The 17,359-nt window shown below is 38.4% G+C and overlaps 1 protein-coding gene across 1 annotated transcript in view; it reads right to left on the reverse strand.

The window, feature by feature from the left end:
• The window catches only part of COL4A6 (collagen, type IV, alpha 6), a gene marked incomplete at its 5' end in the record, with an annotated part of 88,319 nt that extends 78,924 nt beyond the window's left edge, over positions 1 to 9,395 (reverse strand). Inside the window, 1 exon segment of the mRNA XM_009577317.1 lies at positions 9,312 to 9,395. Coding sequence (XP_009575612.1) covers positions 9,312 to 9,395 — 84 coding nt within the window.
• Between the last annotated feature and the right edge of the window lie 7,964 nt (positions 9,396 to 17,359).

Below are 17,359 nucleotides of genomic sequence, written 5' to 3' on the forward strand. Positions count from 1 at the left end.
AGAAGCTTAAAAAAATAATTAGTACCAGGAATATTCTGAAACAATCACACTTAATTAAAAGATGGGCAAGTTTTGGGAGGGAGTGAGAGCAGAGAGGTATGAAGAAAACGAGGTATTAAAGAGAACTTGACCTGGAGAAAAAGGCTACTAAGACACAGTCTAGGTGGCAAATCCCATACACAAGTGATATAGAATGTGATGGAAGAAAATGCCAATTGGGTAATTTCAAGGCAGGATATAAGTTACCCTTTCTTGTCTGTTAACTGCTTGGAGAGGAAAGGCAGAGTCTTGTGCCATTTCTCAGATGCAAGAGGGCATTAATCATCTCTTTTCAACTGAGGCATCATTGCAGGAATCATCAGACAAAATTCTACAGCTTTTGTTAAGCAGAAACCCAACTAGACATTCATATGTTCCAAAGACTCACGTTAACATTTGCTTTTCTTGTCCTGGGCAGGATACCAGAGAGTTTCTCTTCCTACAGAAATTCTTAGTTGTCTTTCTGACTGCAAGGTGAAGTGGCTGATAGAAAACAATGTTAAGAACATTTACAACGCTTTCACCTACTGTGAATAAACGAACAAACAAGAGAAACTGAAGGGTCAATGTTAGTCCTGTTCTAAGGAGCTCTATGGCAAGTAAAACATCACAGATTCGTCAAACACTCCATTCTATAGCCAAGAAAGACTTAACAATTTTTATAAAGAAAAAATTTGGATATGGAGATGTTTTTACTCTCCAGTATTGAGGAAGCAGGGGGGTTACTAGGAAACTGTTGTTGAACTCTCTGGTTTGTCCATATGGATCAAATCTGTAGCACAACTTGTCATTTTTGGTCTTGGAAAAAGTGTCACAGATACAAAGCTAGAACAGAAGGCCAGTCGTGGCAAGGCTCCAAAGAGGGAGGGAGAAGGCTAGTCTGGTTCTGTCTTCCCATCTGTCTACATACATAAAATTAAATCAGTGGGAGTGATGGCATTGGCTTCAAGGGGAACAGTACTTTACTCACCCAGATTACCAATGGTAGCCATGGCAGCTTGTATAAGCAAGAAATTATAAATATCTATTCCCAGGGCAACATGCCTGCATCCTCAGCTCACAGTGTCAGCATGAGAACAGAGAGAATCATGTTTTACTATGTCTTCAGATGAGGAGGACGTATCACAGTACATGGCAGAGCAATCTGACTCTGCCACCAGCTGACCACACAACTTTCAGTAGTCATCTCAGCTTAAATCCATACCAGTAACACCACACTTTTGAGAAGCTCAATTTGAGAAAACCAGAGACTTTTTCAGGCTAGAAAGGAGAAATAGAAAAGACATTCACTTGGTATAGTGAGACTACATAACAACTTCTCAAGCTAAGACAACTCACAGCATTGTAGGATGCAGCAAGGAGCTTTTAAAATGCTCCATTTGCTCCAAAAACACTGGAAAGACTTTAAAATCCTGGGTTACAACTCACATGAAGCACAATTACTTGAACAGTGACAGATACTTCTATGCAGGGCTTTTCCAAGCCATCTGGAAGTGCTCTATGGAGCGCAGTTTGAGGACCCATGTTCTGGTTGATTTCAAAAGTAAACACAGGCCCCCACTGCAATTACAAAATATGCTGCCCTTGCAGGCAGATTTAGAAACAGTTTCAGGTCACAGAGTCACCTCAGCCACCCTGGTGATACAGCAATACTACAGTTTCTGGTTAGTTTCCAAAACTGTGGAAATCTTCTTAATGGGATATGTTTCCTAGAATATATTTAGCCTCATTTAGTGCACACATCCTTTCGGCCAAACTGCAAAACAAATCATGGAAACATGATTTGCTACCAGAGACTCCTTGGTTAGCCTACTTAAATACAGTTGTTCACCATCACTGAATTCTATGACGTCTGTAAGTAAGATAAGACGGGTGCCTGTCCCCTCAAGAAGTCTTCACAAATGTACTTGAGATTATGAGAGATGATGTAGGACTGTACATATGAACAGGTTTGGTCTTGATACCCATTGCATAAGGGATACTTTCAAATGCAGTGAGATCTGTTTTATTTATGTTGTTTTAGTATATGGTGTGGTTCTCATTAGAGGGCTAGGCTCAATGTATTTAGGTTGGGTCAGGAGGACATGTACAATAATTGCTTAATGCCGCATTTGGCAAAGTTAGTTTTATTACTTCAAAAAAAAAAATCTTGGCACTTGTTAAAAAAGCAGCTGGCACTTAAGTTGTTTGACTTAACTATTACCTCATTATTTCTCAAAATATTGCCAAGACTTCTTAATGACAGCAAACAGATGGTCAACATTTTTCAACGTTATAGATAATCCTCTTCCCAAATCAAATGATGGCATTTTATTTGTTTAACCAGAAGGGGATTTGAACAAGAATTAGACATCATTTACATATATTCCATGACCAGTATTTACTAAGGGTGAAAATACTGCAATATTGTCAAAACTGCAACACATCAAATAATTTAAAACAAAGTATAGCTCTTACATTCACATTTGGAGGAGAAAGGTCTGGTTGCTGGCTGATTGCTAGTGCTTAGAAGCCCTGGTAGACAGCAGCCTGACTGCCTTCCCAAGCTGCTGTGCACGTTCAGTTACGCTGCAGTCAGTCCGCCTTAAGAGTTCAACTTAAGATATCACACAATCAGCTGGTATAGAAAGAAGGATGAGGAAAGGAGAGAAATTGGACAGGCTGATGAAGTCTCTTACACGAGGTAGACATACACAAAAGTCCAAGACCTTTCATCTTCAGATGCAACTAAAAGACAATAAAAAGACACAAAGAGATGAAACACAGAAAAGCAGGTCAGGACAATAGCTTATAAGCAGTATTTCCAGACACCAGTCAGAAAGGAGACTATAGCTTCTTCTGCTGTAGACAGAAGAAAGTGACATGAACTGTTGATGTGTAGACAGGAAGGAAACGGAGTTAGAAATATTGTAGAAAATGTCAGAAATTCGTTATAACCTGGCAGGAAGAGACAAGTCAAGAATGGCATCTAAGACAGCTGATTGACTGAAAAGATGCTGGTGTTGACAATAGCAAAGAGAACAGGAGGAAAAGGAGGACTTAGTTAAAAACAGGACATTGGCTTCTGGTACTGTTGTGTCTAAAGTGACAGTGAGACATTTGTAAAGGACATTTGTACAGGTCTGATGGGACGTACAGCTGATGGCACAGGAGAGAAAAGGAAAACAACTCACTATATTGAGACAGTGAATGAATAAATAGAAAAATAGAAGAGAGGAATTGTGAAAGCCAAAGGAGGAAAAAGTACTGAGGCCTAGCATGTCTACTGGATCTGAGCCCCTGAGGTCTGGATACAAGATTTTAACAGAGTATTTTGAGGGACCACAGTGCAGTAGTTGAACTGGAGGTTGCCTACAACGTGAGTGGAAAGGAAGAACCTACAATAATAGTTGGAGAAGCCTGGACGTGAAATCAGAAATTATGGCAAAATATACATGTAGTCTGGTCCAAACTTTTGGGTTCTTTTGCAACAGGAAAAGATAATCAGCTATACTTATTCTAAGAAGAAGGATCCTGGAGAGAAATCTTTGGGTGTAGGTAACAAGGAGAGAAAGCCAGGAAGCATGGCTTCACAGATTGTTTTAAACCGGATGATGAAGAACTCATTCTAGAATTAAGCAATATTTCGTTCCCACCTGAATTATCTAACCTCCTTTTCTGAGCTCACACTAATTACAGAACTGATTCTGTGTTCCTGTATATGAATTTAGTGGTATTTGATACTGTGTACCGTCTTGCTTGACCGAGCTTAAACATATCACAAGAACCAGTAATTACAACCACTGTTAAATGGCCAACATTTCTCAAGAACTACTATAATGCAATAATCCCTCCTTCTCTTGGATGTGAAAAGATCTTTACAAAAATAACTATATAATGATCCCAGATTACCTCTACCAGGCTGATTATCCATGGTTAGTACACTAAGACGACATTTAGAACTGGTCATATCTTGGCACTGTCAGTTTGAAGGAAATGTCAACATCTCATAGTCTGGTTCGATTTTAATTGGTATGGCAGGCCAACCTGCAGGCCACGGGTATCGAAATGGCATCACTATGTCCTACAGTGCTTCTTAAGCCAGGTAGTAGGAAGCCACATAGACACATAGGGAAGTTTGAACCAACAGCTTAACAGAATTTTGTCTCCAGCAAATATGTTTCTGTAAAAAACTTATGCAAAAAAAATTCATTTTGTTGAGTTGACACTTCCAAAGAAATTGTGTTTCATCAGGAAATCCCTAAACTGTTCCAATTAGAATGTTTAACCAGCCAAAGCAGAATTCAGCAAACATTATTAAAAAATACAAGTTGTAATTATTACAATTTCATAGCAAAGAAATGTCAACCAATCTTCAACTAATTATCACAAGAGAGGCACTTTGTACACTCAGTATTAAGTTGAGGGGATTAGTTCCAGACAAAAGTTAATCTAAGATCTCTTGCCAATGCGACATTAGTTTATGCTAGATAACAGTTAGATTAAATCATTCAAAGTTCTGACCTCAGGTTACACTGTTCAGTGCATGGATGTTAGGGATCTGTCTATCTTTTCTAGCTTGTTTGATCTGCAGTAATTCTATCAAAAACTCTTTGATTGCCCACAGATAATTTACACTACATTTTACACTACACTATCGCCACTTTAACTTCAGAGAAAACCTGTGGAATCTCATGTATCTCTGGGTATGCTAGCCTTTAATTCAGATAGCAACTGCATTTTTGAGCAAAATCTCTCAATCTTACTCAATCTCTCCTACCTACTGTGCTTTGCTTCACATTGCAGCGTAGTCTTGGACTACATTAAATAGGATTTCTTTTGAGTGAGGTTAGGTCAGGAGATGGGCTCCACAGCATACCTGATGCACTCCAGTGGTCCTTCAATTCATGGGACCAGACTCAATTTAGTTGGAAATTGTCCACCATGTCCTCAGAACCAACCGCCTCATTCTAGAGATACACTCCTTTCCAACCACACTAGTTGCTAGAAATAGCCTCTGTGCAGATTTTTTCTGAGACAGGAAAGAGGTTCTTTAATGCCATTAATAGTTTTCTAATTGATCATATCATCATATTTTAATAGGCTTTAAAGAACACATAATGCATAAGAAATATATACATTATTTGACATGATCACATATCACAGGAAAAAATGAAATATAATTGGTAACATCAAGTTCTCCCAATTTACAGCAATTCTAAGATGTAAAAGCAACTTGGGGCACAGTCTCTGCTGAGTAATTTGTGGAGCCTTGGAAACAATTTCTAAATTTTTTTTTCCTTCAAATTCTTTTTTTGGTGGGGGAGGTGAGGACAGGACTTGGACAGAATGAAAAAATGAAAGATTAGTATCAGCTAAAGAGCTCCAGCACATGTTGAGCAAAATTTAAAACAAACCCTAATATTGTTATAAATTCCAAGATAAGTGAACAGGCATCAGGAGAAGGTATACAAGGACTGTGTCTGCTAGTTTATCTTTGTGAGTGTTTGAAAGTAGATGACAGTATATAAAAACAAAAAAACCAACACTATCATAAACAAATGCAAAATGAGCTGCAGAGATGAAATGGTGCAGCCTGTCTACTATTTAGTGCTTCTTGAAACTCTGCAAACAAGGAAAACGCCCTCCTGCTTACTGCTGACTTATCTGCAGTGCATTTCTTAGCAAGACAGCCATCAATACAGCATAAAATTTTCAAAGGGCATTATCCCTGCCCATCAACTGTGGATCAAACAGTGAGAAAAGGGAGTGAAAAACAATTTTTTAAACACAATAATTTCTTCTGACAATCCCAAAATTGTTCTAGCTGTAGATCACTCACCTGCACTGGAACGATACATATTAGAAATCCAGCCTTTCACTAGATAGAGACTCGTATCAGAATTTACATTCACTTCTTCACTTACATTGTAATTTAATATGGTTGCTTTTTCCACCTTCCCTCTTGGGCTTCATAGTTTAATATAAAGTGCTTTTTCTGCCCATCAGTTGCTGTTCTGAAAGAGGACTGTATGTAAGACTTGCATGCAGAAGCGGGTTCAATAAGTGTTCAGACTGTCTCCCTCTCCAAAAAGATTGCACACACCAGGGTACATTTGGGTACCTCCACTATCATAGCAGACTTCCTTTTAAAATTGCCTCGTTGTACTAGTTTGATAGATGATATCTCAGCTGGCCAGAAGAATGGGAGTAGGGACACAGAGATTTAGAAGTCCCACACATTCACCTAGAGACTCCAGCTGTAGGTAGGGGCTCTTATATTCTCTGTGATGCTACCTGGCATTCTTTGCACAGCATTATGTTAGATTTCGTATTAAAGTCAGTATAAGTTCTAACAATACAGTTTAGGGGAAATGAACAACCATATCCAAAATTCTTAGATTTATAACTGGCCAAAATCAGTTTGGTGGGTTTCTCCTGCTATTACATTTACTCTTAAACTGTCATATGACATGTAAGCTTAACTAGATATCTTTTGTGTACTTAAGTAGTAAGAGCCACAAACTCAGTTTAATCTTTTCATTTGACCTCTGAGAAAACCTCCAGAAAGGTCCTAGCTGGGACCTTTCAGTGAAGGTAACACCTCTCCACTAAAAATTGGACTTCTGCACAAGTCACTGGACTGTTGTTACCCATTAATCTTTACAAGATAAGAACTGATAAAGAGGGGAGAATGGCTGCAACGTGGCCCAGGAGTTTTGCCATAGAATTACATAGAGCCAGGCTTTTCATTAACTTATCATTAGATACAAGGACCAATTCTGAATCACTGGCTAAGATGAAGGATGTTTCCATAACGGATTTCTTCTTGTGCAGGCTTCACAGTAAATTGGATTACATTAAACTTCACTGAACAGCCTAAAATGAGTACCAGCTAGCATTATGGCTATCTATTCCACAAAAAGCTGACTCACTTTATAGAGATTTGTCTTCTACCAAGCTCTGTCTTAAAGATAAGGAGGTTATACTTCTTTGTTTTGCTTTGTTTGTTTTAATATCTTGCACATGCACTAACAGCCTATAGCAAAAACAAGAACACGGGGACATGGGGATTCTACATGCCTACCTCCCATTTCTAGAAATATCTTTCACTAATCAGGCAGTGGGTCTTAGGCACTTTTGACATTTTTATCGCCTAAATAAATTTTTTAAAGTATCTGGTCAGAAACAAGTTCATCACAGCTTGGTCTGATCAGAAGTGCACCCAGGGAGGTGGACATTTAAGGACACTGCCTATATTATTTTCATTGAGCTGTCAGCTTATTGTCATTTTTCTTGTGCTTTTTAGCTATTTCTTTCTTTTAAGAAGAAAGCTTAGCTTTATTCTGATCTGGTTAATTGTGCAAAATTGACAGCTGAAACATTTTTTTAAACAAAATATGGATTCAGGGCATTGGCGAAGTCCCATCTCCCATTTGCCTATTCTGAACTTAAAGGTTTGGCGGCAATGGAGGAGAAGCTAGGCAGGAAGCCAAGGAATTAGCCTGAGGCTGTACAGTCTCCTCCAAGAAACAAGCTGTGCTGTAGGATACGTAATCACACCACCCCCTTTCCCAGTTCAGCTAGTCACCTCCTTATCCTCTGGCATGGCAGGACTCCAGTAGCTGCCTGCAGATGTCCAAGAAGGTGTCAGCAGGGCTCAGGATAGCTTGATGGAAGTAGTGTTGTAAAAGGGAAAGATTACCACTTCTAGCAGACAGTTTACTCCACGGACAGGTCTCAGTAGGATGGAACACGTGTTTAAAAGACTGAAAATGCCTACTGATACAGGTCACATAAGAAACAAGCTGAAAGCCAAATGAGTTCTCAGGTCAGCAATGAAAACAGCCTAAAATCTTTGTGACATCTTAACAAAAGAGATGCCAAGAGCTCAAACTGCAAGGTCAACAGTGTTGTGGCCAGTTCAAACAATCAGCTTGAACCCTGGGAATGTAAAGAGACAGAAGAATGATGCTCATTGCTATCTAAAGGTCAAAGCATTTACAGGATATTGTGTTCCAGAACCAAACTAGGTCTGTCCCTTACTGTATCTAATCACAAAAGGTGTTGAGCAATTGGCTTTAGCTCATATTCTAGGTTATGCTGGGAACTTCCTTGCAAAGTCCTTCTGCTTATCTGTTTAGACATGTTTTCACCCTGCCACATGATGATTTGAAAGAATTTTTATACTTCCAGAGCAAACACATCATCAGTTATCAATTAAGAATTCATGCTCAAGTCTGTCTGCAATTAGGGAAACATTTGATGATCATTTCTAAATAGCAACATTTTCCTAAGTTCAGTCCTAGAAAGTGATGCCTTGAATTTACCCATACTGTGTCACTGAAATACACAGGGAAAAAAAATCAGGATTGCTGGTGTTTAAAGAAGACTTAATTTTTTTTGTTTTCCCTCAGAGGATGACTTTTCAATATGACTTCAGCAAGAATAACTGCTTTCTTAAACAAGACAACTAGCATTATTTCCCTTCTCCTTAAGCCCTTCCAAGTTAATTCTTCAAGTACCTACAATGCAGCTTTTTCCTCCTTTCACCTCCGTAAGCAAAATCTGTAAGATTCATTTTGATACTTTAGAGACCTTAAGAGAAAATATTAAGTAGATGGTGTCTGGACAAAAATTAACATTGTAATTGAAGGCAGAGTGAAATCAGCAGCTCTGCATTACCCTAAGATAGGAAATAACCAGCTGCATTAAGATAAAAGTTATAACCCTTTCATACAATCAAAAGAAATTAAAGATTTTTACAGAAAACTTATTTAAACATTTGGTTGCTTCAAATGCAGACTTCAGAGAGAGGGACTTTAGCTAAACAAAAGACTTTCTCAAAGGGAAATGCTTAGATTCATTCAGAGTTTTGTTCCTTCACAAACAAACACGAAAGTCAAAAACACTTCCACAAATAAATAGAAGCTATTACAGTAAGGACTGGGCAAAATCTGTACTGGAAGCCCACATTACTTTGATTTTCCTTTTTAATTGTGGTAATCTACTTAAAAAACATCTGACTTCTTTTAACTAGGGCTCAGATCACATAAAGAAATGAGATTCCATTGAAGACTCATTGCAAAACTAGCAATTTGTAAACCTTTAGAACAGCTTTTGAAATCTTGGCCAGGGACATTTGCAATGCAGCTGGTCTTCATCATTTCTTGTTTCATGAGGTCATTAGATTGAGAATTACACACATTAACTTGGCTTCTATTTATTTATTTATTTATGAAAAGATTGATAAGAGACACAAGGACTGGTTGTATTAGTGAAAACAAACTTACCCGTGCACCCTTCTCTGGAAAACATTTGCATCCAGCACTGCAATCGCGGCCCCCGCATGGCCCACTGTAAGACTTCTTTCCACCCTATTAAAAAAAAAAAAAAAAAGAAAGAAGAAAATTGAATGTCATAACTATTTGTCAGCTGAAGATCTTCTTTAGTTAAAATGCTTTGTTTCAGCATTTTGCACCTATGTTACATTTGTTGTGTGAATTTGCTGGGAAATAAGTGGCAAAATATAGTTACATTTTAACTTCTCCATAATTGGGTCATTTTTAGAATCACCAAATAGACAGAAAAAATTGGTTTAGAAATCCTTTGAGGACAAGTGAATTTACACAAGTTGGTGCTATTCTGCAAGGTGATGAGTGCTTTCTAGGGCTACAAAAACCCGTAAGACTAGATGATGTTTTGAGATACTCAATACACTATTAGACTAGGATCACAATCAATAATTAGAACTTGTGCCTCAGCCATCCTGCATACCCAAGTATCTCTACATCAATGAGAACTACCAAGACGAATTTAACTTTGTGATCCTTGCACATTTCTAAGAGCAAGAAGCTGTTCCCCCCGAGACACCACAACAGAGAAACTCCTGGATGAGAGAAGGTGGCATTTTTAACTAAGAATAGATGTGCGAGGAAGATGGTAGGAGACCACAGTGGATTTGGATTTAATCTGAAAATATACTCTGAATTTGCTGCACTAGCATTAGTTATTTCAAGGATAATTACAATATTTATGTAAATCTGAAGTCCCTATATCACGACCCAACTAACACAGGTTGTGATAGTACATGAAAGTCAACTACATGAGTTTAGTTTAGAGAGTTTGACCCACTTCCTCCCACACTCAACAGGCTCACAATACTGGGCTGTCAAAAGCCCTGCAACACTACTGACAACACCATAACAGCCCTGGAAAAAAGTTCAATTTAGCGTTGTAATTTGGCAACTCACTAAGAACACCCCTCTCTAAGGAAACTCTCCTTCACTGTCAAGCATGCTCAGGTACAGTCCCTAGGTTTTGGAACTCTGAATGGAATAAACATTTAAGCTCCTCATATCAAGGTGACCAAACTAAGTGCTGAAACAAGTTCAGACTGGAATTGAACATTTCCTTACTGAAAGCATTCACAGAAAATATTTTTAAAGCCTTTAAAATTTCCTGACATCTGTCGGTGAGGAACGTGAAAAATGAAAGGCAATTCATGCAAGTTTCTCATGTACTTTTGAACTTCTTTGCATCAGATTTCTCAAAGAAACTAACTAGTCTGACATCACTTGATAAGTTGTCTGCTGAAGGTAAATAAAAAAACCTCTACACACCCTGACATTCGCACTGTTTTGCTAAATTAAACACCTCTTTTTAAGGCGGCATAGAATTAACAGATATTAACAAAAAGCCTTAAATCCAACCTCCCATACTTCCCTAGCCTGAAGGGAGCATTATCTCTTGCTGCAAAATAGTCATAACAACCTTCAAGCAATTCTAAGAGGCATCAAGTATAAAAAAACCAAGCAAACAGTACTTTTGCAGACTTGGCAATTTTGTTCAGATGAGATCCCATTAGATATGGCGCTTTTGGACTACTCATTAACATCCTATGGTAGGATCTAACACAATACTTGAGCAGAACAGAGAGAGTGATACATCGCAAGAGAGACACCATAATAGGAAACACAATGCAGACAACTCTGACCCTAGGCGGCAGGAAACAAAAGTAAGCTTAATGCAGTAAAAGTAAAACCAAAAAACCAAAGAAAAGCAGAAAAATGGTATCTAGAGTTATATAACAGACTGTAAGAGGATCTCCAAACTGTCTGCTCAGACAAGAATGATCAGCACGAACTTGAGTCTGCAATGTACACTGGCAAGGGCTCAGTACATAAAAACTGGTGCTTGTCTTAACAGACACACTGCTGAGAGGTCATTTCTGACCACAAGTATTATTAAGACTTTAGAACCTGGTTCTAAGAAGACTTAAGAGTGCAGTGCACCAAGACACACCTTTTGCCATTATTATATGCGTATTTTGCAGTGGAAATTTGGACTCATTGCTAACCAATGTATACCTCTATACACAAGTTGACACTTAACCTCACATTTACACTGTTACCATATAGCTTTATGCTTCCAGAGAATCAGATTATGCCTTCCCAGACATTTATTCAACCTTAAATTCTTCAAAGATTTCAACTTCCAATTAATTTTTTTCTCCCGATTATTCTTTGTTCCAACAGTCATTTACATGAGCCTTTTGGTCCTATGGTTCTGTTAATTCTGCTTGCCTCCTAAGAGTGAGTAATGCCAAAGACACTTTATTTCTTCACAGGTCTGGATTCCTCTAAGGTCACTGCCTTGCAACAGTTGCTGTCTCAGAGCACTGAAGCTCACCTTATCAGAAATCCCCCATCTCTGATGGCAATCAGGTCCTCCCCAGTGGCAGAGGGCTGGACAAAAGGCAATGATCCTTTCCATCCCCGCTGCTTGTGCTGCTCCCCACAGTGCTGTGGTTAGGCAAATATGGTTCTAGTCAAAATCCCACTGAAGTCAAAAGAAAGCTTTCCATTGAATTTATTGGGAGCTGGATCAAACTCTCACTGAAGTTTATTAAAAACTGAAAATACGTCCCTATTTTGTGTAAAATTGTGTTCACAATGTATTTCTAGGTTCCTTTTCACAGCATGAGGAGGCATTTTGCTCACTTGTGAATGAAAGCATTTGGAAAGGAAGCAAACCAAAGCCAGTTGGCTCCAAACCAGGTGTTACATGTCCTAAGTATTTTATTTAGGGGAAGTAGCTGACATCAGACACTCCAAGGCTACTTAAATAGCAAACAGCCCATGTGCATAATATTTATGAATACAAGTCTAAAGGCTGCATATAAGATTCTAGACCACAGCGTTCTCTTCTGAAAATGTTTAATACATTTTTCCATTCAAATGTATGAATGTGTAGGTCATTCGAACATTTATAGATTGTAATCTGAACGTGTAAGCATGGGCCCTTCATACTTGTTCAGTGTATGTATTCAGGGAAGAGATTTCTCCAACTGCTCTGAGATATATTTCAGACTGATGAATACGGGTCAGAAACAATAAGAATTAAAGAAATAAGGGTACTAGTTATAGTGACAAGTGCCAGCATTATAACAGAAATGAATTAAACTATTTTAATTTCATTGGCTAGAAGTAGACCAAGGTATTCAAAACTGAAAACATAAACATAAAATAGTAGTACTGTTAAAAAAATACATTCTCTGAGATTTAAATAGCCGTAATATAAACTGAGTAACATACATACTGATTTTAATTGAGTTATTTCAGGCTAACGTAAGAATCACTAGCATTTCAGTGTAGGAAAATCCACTTTATTTAAGAAGTATTGATATGAGTGAGAAACTATTTTTAAAAGACATTCAAAAACAAGAGTCAGTGTAAGAACAATTTTCCTCTCCTGCTTCTGGTGTACCTCCATCAAGCATTTATGCACAGTTGATTCATTCAGATGGAGTGCCATTCAAATTTTTCCATCGACTTCAGCTTGTTCTGGAATGGAGCCAAAGAGAGTAAAGAAACCTAACAGCTGTGATGCCATAAGAGGTGTCCCAGACTCGCGTTCATTCCAGCTTCTCTAGAGCAACACACAGGACCACAGAATAGCTACAAATGGTCTTGAAGGCTTTGCCTGCAAATCCGAAGAAAATTGTACCTGCAGCACAGGCAGGAGTAAACCAACTAACATAGGACTTCGGTAGGAGATTTCCAGGAAGCACAGCTCAGATGCATGAGCTGGGGCCCAATTTTCTCTCAAAACTTCTGCTCTGTATCAAAGGGTCAACTGCAGAAGACTTGAAATCTATTGACTGAAGACAATGATTTCAATCTGCTAGGAGGGTGAACCCACAAGCCAGCAGAGGAACGCGATGAGGGCACGTTTTGGGAAAGGACAGCAAAAAGGTTAAAAACATCATCTTTAACATGAGGAAGTTAGAGTAGCAGTGGCTGTAATGGGAAAATAAATTGGAAACTTTTAGAAAAGAATGGATTCTAAGGAATGCCAGCATGCAAAATTGGAGGATGTACAGTACACCGAAAAAAGAGCATGTCCGTGATAAAAGAGGAAAAAAGATGATGACGAAAAAAAGTTGATGATGATAAAACAGAAAATGAAAGAATCTCAGACTTGCATAAAGAGATATGGCAGGGATGAAAATTTTTTCCCCCAAGACTTACTTCCAGTAACTTCCCAACTCCAGTTAAGGACTGGAGTTGCTCCAGAACAAAATCCCAACAGGAGAGTTCATAATCAAAAGCTGGAAATGGAGCATAATGAAAACTTCTGGAATCTTCAAATAAACATCTTTCATGTAGTTCAGGATCCTGTTATCTGCTGATGACTAATAAGGAAATTATATTTACAGTACCAGACATTCAGACACCCCGAATTTCACAGCAAAAAAACCCAGTGAAACATAGTATCTCTGTTTACTTCATGAGCTACGTAACGCTGCTGTGTTAATCTTACTCTTTTTAGCCTTCATGGCTTTTAGGAATTAAATTCATTATAACATTTTCTTTGTCTATTATTCTTTTAGCTGTCGTATTACAGAATTCAGAGCCCAGTTCTGAAAACACTTATCCACATGTTCAACTCCTCCCTCTGAAATTAGCAGATTCCACTTTGCTATGCCTTACGGACATGAAAGAACTTCTTCAAGGTTAAAAATCCTTGGAAAAAAAAGATAAACCAGGAACCACAGCAATCTCTGCACTCAGAAATGGCAGTGTGACCCATCAAAGATAGCAATGATGCAGCAAATGGATTCAGTAATACTTTCTAACACGAGGTGTCACGGAGCAGAAATAAACTGACAAATCTTGCCAGTTAGATTGTATGAAAACAGTTGCTGGGATTTGTTTGGCAGTGAAATATTGAACAGGTTAAGAATAAAATTAATCATGTCAGCAAAACATCAGATAAAATTAAAATACAAACACATTTTTCCCATGAAGAACATCAAGTGCCTGAACTCATTTCAACTTTTTTCTTAGTGAGGTTCCCCAAACCTTGACTTGCCCCATCTGCTCAGGTTTTTTTAACAGAATTAAGAGCTAGATCAAGCCTAGGAACTAATAATAGGAATTTTTTTTCAAACCAGGGGGTGGCTAATCAATGGGAAGCAGCAGGTGAAGAGAAAGTCCTGAGTAACTACCAAACAGAAGGATGATACAAGCCTCTGAGCAAACTGCCTCACCTGACATGTCCCAAGAACTCATCTTTTTCAGGCCACATCATCATACTGCCTCATAGCTTACACCCATCCAAGAGAAAAAGTGACTACAGAGATATTAATGACATGGTACAAGCATGAGTAGAATTTTAGCTGGAATACAGTGCACAGTTTTTGTCACTTACTGTCAAGAAAGATGAACTCTGCACAGGCACAGAGCTTGAAGATCTCTCTGATTATAAATGTGTGATTTAAGAGCCTTCCTGCTACAGAGCATGATTTATTTGGGCCAGCAAAATGAAGACTTGGAGGTGATACAATGGCCATCTATACATTCATCAGAAAGGTAAATGCCAGAGAAGTGAACAAACTTTATTTAAACAATTTTCTGGATACCACCCTGCTGCTTAGGAGCGTTTCACACCTCTGACTGTCAGTGACTGAGAAGGTATGTCAACAGGAAGATCTCTTTGGGGTAAGAGTATATAAACCAGCACTACGGATGACTGTCAGGGACGGAACACTGTGTTGTCTTATACTAACTAGTTAGAGGAAAGGACAATGCTGGCACAAGAGCAAGTATGTATAAGCTTCCATAAATACATGCAGGAGAAATTAAGTTTTCAAGCAGAGGGCAATGTCCTTCCAGTTATAAAGGCAAGAGATTTAACAATTTTGATGAACTGGTAATCCCTTTCAATGGAGATTGATACGACACAGTGGCCAGTCACAGTATGAGACAGGACTCAATGACTGCCACTTTTCGTTTGTTGCTAAAGCATTTCATGCCAAAGCATCACCTTCCCATCCAGTCCAGTTCCAGCCATTAGCACCAAAAGTGTCTAGAAGGCAAAGCAGTGAAAAAAAAAATGACCTCATGAAATAAAAATTGGTGGAAACTGTCCTCAAGGTCGCCACTTTCTACACCTACAAATTTCTCCTATGATTTGCTACATTAAAATCTGGTGTAGAATTGTGACAAGCCTGGAAAAGCATTTTTCATTGACTCTAACAGGATTAGAGTGTAAAAAACACACATTCAGAAGTAAGAATCTGTAGAGTTTAAATACGAACTCATAAACCACATGTAAAGCCATACTTTAAACCCTTCTCTTGTCCTACGACCTTATTCTTCTTACAGTCCCAAGGAAATGATTGGCCTCCAAACACTAGAGCAGTAGGAATCACATACTGGTTATTTGATGTTAACAGATTTGAATCTGGCTCTGAACAGCTCCGTCTTCTGATATTTTTCAGTTTTGTTGATAAGATTACACAAAGCTGTAGATACTTTTTTCTGAATAGTCTATCAGTCGATGAACATGTAGTTAAAACCAGACAGTTTATTTACAGCTTACATGAGCAAGGACACAACACAAAGCCACAAGCTTATCTTTTACTGCACAAAAGGTCTTTCAAATGGAGCTATTAAACTTGAATTTGTAGCTAAGATACTAATTCATTTTAGGGTTCACTGACTTCTTCGGTTAACCAATGTCCTCAAATATTTTCATTCATTTCATAGAGCTGGCAAAGATCTTAACTGGCAGCTGAGACTAAATGATAGTTACTAATAGAAACCAACCCTCCTCCAATTCAAATGACACATGAGGTTACAAAACTTGGAGGAAATCCTGGCCTAGAGAAACTAGTGGAAAACTCCAACTGAAGCAAATTCCGTTCCATACCCACTCCCTGCTTTCATTCCTACCAGTGAGACAGGAGTGCTGTTGCACTGAAAAATAGATTTAAAAACAAAAAATATTAAAGGTCAATTCTTCCACTTTATACACACAGCAAAAATGAACTGATGTCTTTCAAACTATAGAAGGGTTGCCTGACACTCATTTTTTGAGGAAACATGCATTTCTTATCTATTGGATGGAATCTGGAGTTTGCAGACTTTTTATTCACTGAAGTAATTTTCATTCATACTAGTAATGTCATCAATTTCTGTGAAGAGAAACATTCTCCCAGTAAAGGATTTCCAGAGCACAGATTTGCTGATGACAGCTATCAAGTATATTATGTATTATATTTGGGCCATACAAATGGCCACAGACCTCATTACACATGTTAGCAGGTTAGAAAATTCATAAGCAGAGAACGAGTGATTACCTGGTCTGAAAACACGAGTAATAAAATTCCAAATAGCTCCATGTAGTCTAGAAAATTAAAAGCTTTATCTTTGCAGCTACACAGAAGGAACGTTTCTTCCGTCATGTCTGCCAAGGTCTCTGTTACTGGCTGAAAAGTCATCAGCATCAGCCTCATCTATGCTTCAACCTGGCCTCCCCAGCCTGCAAGGCCTGGCAGCGCTCAGACTTTAAGTATCCTACAGTTATTCCAGCAACCACCTGAGTGGCCAGTGCACTGTACCAGCCACTTTATATTTGAGTGACAAGCATCAATTGATTTTAAAATACTCGGTATTAAGACAAGTATTATAAAACACTGTACGTTACCCTAATTTCTTTAAAGACTTTATCCACTCTGAAAAAGTTTCCTGATCTTTAGGATCCTGTCAGAGATCCTTGTTCTTCTAAAGCAACAACTCCACAGCCAGATCCTATTAGACCATTTATAACCTTTAATATATAACAATACAAATTTGTGTAAGAGCTTTTCTTATTTTTGTTTCTTCTGCTTGTTGAAATTCACAATGTATTTCTTAACAGATTAAATTTAGCCAGGCATAAAGAATGTGTATGTGGCTGTAGGCACTAGCCACAGGCAGCCATGAAACTGAACTACTCGTAGGCACGTGCTCCTGTGTTAGAGGCCGTGCTCTGCATGGGAGTGCTGAAGTGC

The sequence above is a fragment of the Fulmarus glacialis genome, unplaced genomic scaffold (genome assembly GCF_000690835.1).
Source record: "Fulmarus glacialis isolate BGI_N327 unplaced genomic scaffold, ASM69083v1 scaffold445, whole genome shotgun sequence".
NCBI lineage: Eukaryota > Metazoa > Chordata > Aves > Procellariiformes > Procellariidae > Fulmarus > Fulmarus glacialis.